This window comes from Oncorhynchus clarkii, chromosome 27 (genome assembly GCF_045791955.1).
Source record: "Oncorhynchus clarkii lewisi isolate Uvic-CL-2024 chromosome 27, UVic_Ocla_1.0, whole genome shotgun sequence".
Classification (NCBI taxonomy): domain Eukaryota; kingdom Metazoa; phylum Chordata; class Actinopteri; order Salmoniformes; family Salmonidae; genus Oncorhynchus; species Oncorhynchus clarkii.
This window is the reverse complement of record NC_092173.1, coordinates 21,466,625-21,475,842: the sequence shown is the minus strand read 5'-3', so window position 1 is coordinate 21,475,842 and position 9,218 is coordinate 21,466,625. Positions and strand designations below refer to the sequence as shown.

The following is a 9,218-nucleotide window of genomic DNA, read 5'->3' as shown; positions in this document are numbered from 1 at the left end:
GATAAAAGGTTCAATACAAACAGTAGCATAAAAAATAAACACTCTAGATTAAATCAAAGCTTCCATCTGAAGACATACCACAGTGATGATTCCTAAGATGACTGCTGACAGAAGTGATCCATTCTCCATGCTCACTCAATATCAGGACAGCTGTCCACTGTACGGCTGTCCACTGTACTCTCCACTGTATTATTGCACACTGCACACATCAATTAGCACAGAGGCCTCTCTTTGTGTGTTTCCATTAATACCAAATTGTGTTCACACAAAGTGGTCAATCACTTCACTGCATAGGTAAATTATGCAATTAATCCATGAATGGGTCCCCAAAATAACCGTCAAATGAAAATCCTTGCATTACATGCTTTTTGTTCTCCGTGTCTTGTTTGGGAACATTTACAAAGGCATTCATTTCTTTAATTTGCCTAGTTAAAAAAGGTTAAATAAATACAAAAATGTATTTCTTTAATTAATCCATGAATGGGTCCTCCATTCAATTAATTTACTAAAGGGATAGTTTCTATTTATATATGCAAATACAATTTCCTGTCTGTCACATTAGAGGTCTGCTTTATTGAATTCTTCCAGATCTGCTTTTAGTCCCAGCAGAAGGGATGTGTAAATGTACAAATAACTGTATCATTTCATCAGCCTTCCAGGCGCAAGCATCATCGACAGAGAGATGGCATAAATTCAACAGCTTGGTAAGGTTTTCAGGTCATGTGAGGACAAGGCACTAAAAAGGGAGTTTTATTTTCTGATAATACAATGCTCCCTTTGATATAGCCACTACTGAAACATGATATTGAGATTACTTCGCAATACAAAATGGAGGCCTTCTGAAAATCACCATCATGCTGGAATGTGTATATTGGACCAGGCTACAGCAATAGCCTCAAAGCACAAGGCACAATGACTCAATAATCAAAACGTAAGGGTAGCCTAAATGTGCTTCCATCATCATTACTCTGATTCCAACACAGGCTCAGTGGTAGGCTGAGAAGATCAATAGACCAAAGCTAGACAGAGATAGAGCTCTTCTCAGTAGGTGCTGCTTCATGTTCTGTTCTCAGCACTGTTCTCAGCTCTTCTCAGTAGGTGCTGCTTCATGTTCTGTTCTCAGCACTGTTTTCAGCTCTTCAGTAGGTGCTGCTTCATGTTCTGCTCTATTATCGTCACTCACTGTCTGTTTGCTCTAACACTGACAAACGGCTTCAACTCGCATGCAATTGGATTCATTTTGTGTTAGGCATTCAGCAATGGCTTCAATTGTTCTCTAATTTGATAGGAAGTAACACAACGGTAAAATCTCACATGGATAGAAGCTTGAGACATTTACCTGCCTTACACCCCATAGTTTTAGTTTACCTCTGAAAACTATAGGCTATACAGGAAAGTATTGGATTATTCAAGTAATTAGGACGAGTCAAAAATTCCCTTTCAAGTACCTTTCTTTCGCCTTCAAAGGAATGACACAAAATATATAAAAAATTAATTTGCAAATGGTTTATACCACCAGCTAGGTCCTCAGCAGCTTGCCAGCAGGTTGCCATCCACATTATCTACTAGAAGTCACATCTGTTCGTCTCCAGTACCCTACATTTGGCAATGGTAATTCATTGACCCATTATTAGACCTGTATGTGTTCCATATTGTCACCAAACCAGCCTTGATTCTGTTCACTTCAACCCAAAGAATTGATACACCTCTACACACATGGTGTATCATTACCATGAATCCGAAGTTTATTGTGAGCAGAGAAAAATGGGTGAATGTGCATCAGAATTGAAATAACATAGTATCCACAGAGTTTAAGACATTGGTCTTATATTGTAAATTATAAATAGATAAAACAGGTAGCTAGGTATACAGTGAATGCAGTAGGTAGGTATATGTTAATAGAGCGAAATGGAAGAAAATGGAGTGAGTCAACTGGTTGTCCACTGAGTGAGGCCTGCCTCCATAGTGTTTAGTTAGTAGCCTAGTTGTGGTTCACTTCCACCAGAAGGTCTTTGTTATTCCCACCAGGTGTCCATCCTCCGTACCCTCACCCTCTGCTTGTAATGGTACTCCTTCAGGTGTTTCTTCAGGGTGTTGGGGATGGGCAGCACGTTGATGCCGTCGTAGGTGGTGCAGCTGCTGATCACCGCCCTGCACACGTGCTGCAGGCTGAAGGGCAGGGTGCGGTGGATGGGGTTGGACAGCAGAGGCTCGAAGAACATGCAAGAGTTGGGGTCCTTGTAGTGCTCCAGCAGCCCCGTGACGGTGGGCGCATGGAAAACACTGGGGTCGTGCACGTCGAAGCTGAAGTTGTGGTTCCACTGCTCGATGCGGGCGTGCAGCGAGCGGCCATAGCGGCGGAAGCTGACGGAGAAGAGGTAGTCTTCCTGGGCTGAGTCGCGGAGCAGGAAGGCGCCCTCTGGCTTACCCTCCAGCAGTGTCTCGGCCTCATAGCGGTCCATCACACCCCAGTAGCAGGGTAAGTTAGTGATCTGCAGCAGGTCAGGCACCAGACAGTGGATGTAGTCGATCTGGGTGTGGATGCGATAGCCGTCCTGAGTAGGGGGACCCTCAGCCTGGGGCACAACAATTTTGGTTGGCTGGAGGCTGGCTGTGACCTCAGGGTCAACCATGGGGTCAGGCACAGAAGCAACTTCACAGACAGGGACCAAGGCAGATGCTGAGGCAGAAGAGGAGGAGGCCACGGCCACCACCTCATCCAGAGTGTCCAGACAGCTCTGCAGCAAGAGCTGGTGCTGCTGTTGCCTCTGGAGAAGCAGCTGCTGTTGCTGGTGAATGGTAGCTCTGTCATCCCCTGCAAGCTCATTCATACCATGGGCCAGTTTGGGCCCCAGCTTGTACAGAGGGTTGATCTGGGCCGTCACCTCAAACGTGTGGATCTCTGCGTTGGGCGGCGGCTCCACGCCTTGCTCGATGCTGATGCGCCTGCGCTCTCGTAACCGGTCATCCACATCCTCCACCACGGCGGCCAAGTTTGAGGCCGAGGCACTAGCGCTGACCACCAAGGTGTCCACTACGGGAGGTGTGGAGATGGGGGCTGTGTGCTGCTTGATAAGGTACCACTTCTGAGCCAGCTCGGTGCCTGCAGCGAAGGGACAGTCATCCAGCATGAGTTCAGTAAGGTGGATCTTGCGGCGCGAGGAGGACCCAGCCCCGGCAGCAGCAGCTTGTGGCATAAAGACATGCTGAGTGGAACTGGACGACGGAGTGTTGGTCTTTATGGGGAAACACTGCCCCATGGCATCCTGGATCTTTTGGCGGAGTGTGCGACTGCCACCTGCCCCCCTGCCCTCAGCCTCACTGGTTGGTGGCTCAGCTGTCCCCAGTGCCAGCCTGGCTGTCCCCCTGTCCTGGCTGAGTGAAGTGACCCCCTCCAGGCCCTGCCATCTCCTGCCCTCCTTCAGTGGAGAGGAGGAACAGCGGTCCCTGGGCTCCAGACCAGTCAGCAGGTCCCCATACTCAAACCCATCGCTGACAGGCCGCTCCCCAGCTTGCTCATGGGACGTCTGGCCTTTCTTTTTTCCTCTTCCTCCCTTTTGCCCCCCGCCGGCATCTCTTCTCTCCTCAGACCGGCTCTGTCTCACCTTGGGACGGGCGCCCCGCTCCCTGTCTTTCCCACGATCACCCGACTCCTTTGGTTCAGACATGACAGGTTAATTATGGGCTGGAATAATGGTAGTTGCAGTCGGGGTCAGCTGCAGGGAAAAGGTGATTTGTGGCTGTAGTCAGTTCTCAGCAGCAAGCCCTCCCATTCAGAATCTTCCCAAAGGCTGTCAATAACATGTCCCATGAATCACTGTCACAGTCACTTGGGGCTACAAGAGAAACAAAAAACAGAATTTCTCTTAGCTGCAGCAATTAGGGGTAAACGATCATATGTACATTAAAAATAACTAAGGCCTATAAGCAAGATTTTTTAAAAGCAATCCTAGAAAAAAATTTGATCACACTAGACTTGTCAACTGATTTTTACAAGAAATGTATTTTTTTTTTAAAACTAGGATAAAACTCATAAAATGTCTTTAAATTAACAAAACATGATGTCAAACAGTGAAAAGGTATTTTTGCTGCACCCTGACAGCAAAGACTATCGGTTGGTACAGTCAATAAACTATATTCATTGTCAATAACCCATCTAGTAGATCAGGGGTTCTCAAAGTGGGGTCCGGGACCAGATCTGAAATGAATATTACTCACAGATTAAATTCATTTTGGCCAAGGATCAGTGGAATAAGTTGAGGGTGTAATATTTTTTGCTTTGTAATTTCACTCCACTATTACTGTAGATAAAGTACAAGGTCATTTCCTGGAATTACAGTACAGCTCCTTTAATCTATAATTTACGCTGGGCAACATGGGCCTGGAAGGCTCACAGGGATATTGGTATCCACAGTACTCCACCATTTAAAAAAAAATCAACTTAACACTTCTTGTATTCCCCTTACAATGTTTTTGAAAAATGTTTTTGAACATAAACGCACTAGAATACCTCACAATCAAATGCCGACCGTCCCAAGAGAATTCTCTTCGGTTATAGCCACAGCTGTGTATATTCCCCCTCAAGCCAATACCGTGACAGCCTTCAAGGAACTACACTGGACTTTGTGCTAACAAGAAACCACAAATCCTGAGGCCGCATATATTGTAGCTGGGGATTTTAACAAATCAAATTGAAGGAAAACGCTACCGATGTTCTATCAACACATTGTCTGTAGTAATCGCACTTCAAAAGCTACAGACCATTGTTACTCTACCTTCCAGGATGGCTACAAGGCCCTCCCCCGCCCTCCTGTCGGCAAATCAGATGAGGACTTGTGGGAGAAAGATGTACATATAGGAAGAAACATAATACTGTACCACAAGAGAAAGATAGAGTGCATTTGCCATTCTGGTAAAATGCATTGTCTATTGTATAGGACAGGAAGCCAAAGTAAGGCCATAAGAGCATAGGACAGCTGGACATACCAAGGTCAGAGGGACATACAAATGAGGGGGTCAGCCAAATGACCAACTGATGGACTATAGACATAGGACATATATTTTTAGGACATGAAGAGAAGAGACACATAGTCTACTAGTCCTAATAAGGACAGACATACCAAAGACCACACCAAGCTGAACTTAAGGGGCCCATAGGATAAGATGGGCATGTATTATTTTTGGGACATGAAGAGGTCCTGTCACCATTATAACTTGACTGAAAGCAGATATGGGCGTTGTTGGGCATGAACAAGCAGGAAGCACAGATTGAAAGATAATGGTGGCAGATGGACTGAGGGAAGTAACTTAATTTGCATGTGGGATGGACTCATATGTTGTATGTGTATAAATCAGAGCCAGTGCTCTGGAAAAGTGTGTGTTCCGTGGACCATCTAGGCTTCTGATATGTTTGTATTAAAAGCCTATATTGAATTCACAAGTTCTTGTAAGTGTTCAATTTTGTTACGATTCTCCACGACAGACTCCATTCTGCTCCTCCCTTCCTAAAGGCAGAAACTCCAACAGGAAGTACCCGTGCTAAGGTCTATCACAGCTCATCTGACCAATCGAAATCCACACTTCAATATTGTTTTGATCACACGGCTGGGATACGTTCCGGGTTGCCTCTGAGAATTACATTGACACTGAGTTCATCAGGAAGTGTATAGGGGATGTTGTTCCCACTGTGACTATTAAAACCTACCCAAACCAAAAACCGTATATAGATGGCAGCATTCACGCAAATGCGAACCGCTGCATTTAACCACGGCAAGGTGCTGGGAATATGGTTGAATACAAACAGTGTAGTTATCCCCTCTGTAAGGCAATCACGCGGATAACACAGTGCCACCGACGCAACCCACTCCCAAGGACTGTGGGCTTTCGTTCTACGTGGCCGACATGAGTAAGACATTTAAGCGTTAACCCTTGCAAGGCTCACGGCCCAGACGGCATCCCTAGCCACGTCCTCAGAGCATGCGCAGACCAGCTGGCTGGTGTGTTTACGGACATATTCAATCTCTCCCTATCGCAGTCTGCTGTCCCCACTTGCTTTAAGATGTCCACCATTGTTCCTGTTCCCAAGAAAGCAAAGGTAACTGAACTAAATGACTATCGCATTGTGGCACTCACATCTGTCATCATGAAGTGCTTTGAGAGACTAGCTAAGGATAATTTGACCTCCACTTTACCTGACACCCTAGACCCACTGCAATTTGCACCCCAATAGAGCCACAGATGATGCAATCACCATCGTACTGCACACTGCCCTATCCCATCTGGACAAGACAAATACCTATGTAAAAATGCTGTTCTTTGACTATAGCTCAGCCTTCAACACCAATGTACCCTCCAAGCTCATCATTAAGCTCGGGCCCTGGGTCTGACCCCCGCCCTGTGCAACTGGGTCCTGGACTTCCTGCTCCCAGGTGGTAAAGGTAGGATACAACACCTCCACTATGCTGATCCTGATCAAGTTTGCAGACGACAACAGCAGTAGCCCGATTATCAACAATGATGAGACAGCCTACAGGGAGGAGGTAAGGGCCCTGACGGAGTGGAGCCAGGAAAACAACCTCTCCCTCAACAAAACAAAGGAGCTGATCGTGGGAGCGAGCAGAGGGAGCACACCCCTATCCAGATCGATACGACCGCAGTGGAGAAGTTGAAACGCTTCAAGCTCCTTTGTGTACACATCACTGACAACCTGAAATGGTCCACCCACACAGAGAGTGTGATGAAGAAGGTACAATAGTGCTTCGTCAACCTTAGGAGGCTGAAGAAATTCAGCTTGGCTCCTAAGACCCTCACAAACTTTAATAGATGCAGAATTGAGAGCATCCTGTCGGGCTGTATCACCGCCTGGTACGGCAACTGCATCGCCCTGCAACCACAGGGCTCTCCAGAGGGTGGTGTGGTCTGCCCAACGCATCCCCGGGGGCACACTCCCTGCCCTCTAGGACACCTACAGCACCCGGTATCACAGGAAGGCCACAAAGATCATCAAGGACATCAACCACCGAGCCACGGCCTGTTCACCCCGCTACCATCCAAAGACGAGGTCCATATAGGTGCATCAAAGCTGAGACAGAAGCTGTTTTTCAGTCTCTCCGTCTCAAGGCCATCAGACTGTTAAATAGCCATCACTAGCCAGCTGCCTCCCGATTACTCAACACTGCACCTTAGAGGCTGCTGCCCTATGTACATAGACATGGAATCACTTATCACTTTAATAAGGTTTACATACTGTTTAACTAATTTCATATGTCTATACTGTATTTTAGTCAATGCCACTCTGACATTGCTCATCCTAATATTTATATATTTCTTAATTCTATTATTTAACTTTTAGATGTATGTGTATTGTTAGATACTACTACACTGCTGGAGCTAGGAGCAGAAGCATTTCGCTACACCTGCAATAACATCTGCTAAATATGTGTATGTGACCAATAAAATGTTCATTGTAAATTTTGCCATGAGACTTCCTCCTGGCAAAATGTGTAGAATTGCTGTATTTGAGGTTTAAAGCTGCAACAACAAAAAGTCGCTCCGCTGCGTGACAAAATATGTAGAATTGCAGAAAATGTGCTTTAAGCCTAGAAAATGTGTTTAATTTAAAAAAAATACAACTGCTAAAAAAGTTCCTTCCAGGGGGGGGAGACTTGGTTCATCCGAACATGCAATGCCAAAGTCAAAGTAAATCTCATTGTATGCTATTTTTTCTCACTCCAATTGTGTTCTGATTATGTGGCGGTTCCTGATGAATTTGCTATGACAAATGGGATTCCTGGCTCCAAAATGCTTGAGAACCCAGGTAGATAACGGACTTACTCCCTTCCTTCCTTCCTTCCTTGATAACGGAGATGACGCAAGAGTTATTTTATAGCTGGATGCGATTGAAGCGGTGCCCCTGGCTAGCCAGTTAACGTTAGCTAGCTAAATGGCTATGTAGCATTAGCCTAGCATCTTCTGAAACGTCTCAGGAATCACTATTTTCTTTAGCAAGATGCGTTAGCTTACTTAAACCTTAGACAAAAACAATATATATTTGTTTCATAACAAAAACCCTTTGTCAATGTGCTAAAAACGAACTAAAATAGTTCATGATAACGGAAGCAAGTTTGCTAGTTGAGCTAACAGAAGGCAACATCAAGGGGAAAAAAAGGTTCACTCAAAAGTATTACAAAGGAATGTTCGTGAAGTCTACTTATTTGACCGTACTGTTATACTGCAATGAAAATGTTATGTCATTTTGATCAGATCAATTTACTTACCATAAAAACTTCGTTGTTGTTCTCTCCAAAAGCTAGTGAATAAAACCAGGAAAAGTTCACAACCCGGAAGTAAAAACAAAAATCAAAGTAACTATGTAATCTATAACACAGGACATTTCAAAGCAAACGTATTGAAAATGGATTGGTGTATTATCCAGACGAAATGTATGAATGTACATGCAGTTCATTTATTGTAGTTTGTAAATATTGACTTACTGAGTCTCCTGAAAGTGTTGACTAACTGACTAGGCATGTAGTGTACTGGAATGGAATGTACTGATGGCACCATTACATGCAAAACATACACACTTGTAATCCATACTCATAGGTATGATAAATCAGAATGACCTATGATAAGGCTGTATGTAACTGTTGCAAAGTTTCTTATATAATACAGTTGAAGTCAGAAGTTTACATACACCTTAGCCAAATACATTTTAAACTCAGTTTTCACAATTAATGACATTTAATCCTAGTAAAAATTCAGTTTTAGGTCAGCTAGGATCACCACTTTATTTTAAGAATGTGAAATGTCAGAATAATAGAGAGAATTATTTATTTCAGCTTTTGTTTCTTTCATCACATTCCCAGTGGGTCAGAAGTTTACATACACTCAATTCGTATTTGGTAGCAGTGATCATTGATCAAATGTTTCGGGTAGCATTCCACAAGCTTCCACACGCTTTTCTATAGGATTGAGGTCAGAGCTTTGTGATAGCCACCCCAATACCTTGACTTTGTTGTCCTTAAGTCATTTTGCCACAACTTTGAAAGTATGCTCGAGGTCATTGTCCATTTGGAAGACCCGTTGGCGACCAAGCTTTAACTTCCTGACCAATGTCTTGAGATGTTGCTTCAATATATCCACATACTTTTCTTTCCACATGATGCCATCTATTTTGTGAAGTGCACCCACAACATGCTGCCATCCCCATGCTTCAC

General features: G+C 44.5%; 1 protein-coding gene across 1 annotated transcript; it reads right to left on the bottom strand.

Annotated features, from left to right (window-relative positions):
• Positions 1 to 555: 555 nt before the first annotated feature.
• Positions 556 to 8,518, bottom strand: LOC139386172 (suppressor of cytokine signaling 5-like). Its single transcript, XM_071131642.1, has 3 exons — positions 8,493 to 8,518; positions 8,277 to 8,308; positions 556 to 3,836 (listed from the first exon to the last, which is right to left on the bottom strand). The coding sequence occupies exon 3, from the start codon at positions 3,666 to 3,668 to the stop codon at positions 2,016 to 2,018; it is 1,653 nt and encodes a 550-aa protein (XP_070987743.1). The 5' UTR covers positions 3,669 to 3,836; positions 8,277 to 8,308; positions 8,493 to 8,518; the 3' UTR covers positions 556 to 2,015.
• Between the last annotated feature and the right edge of the window lie 700 nt (positions 8,519 to 9,218).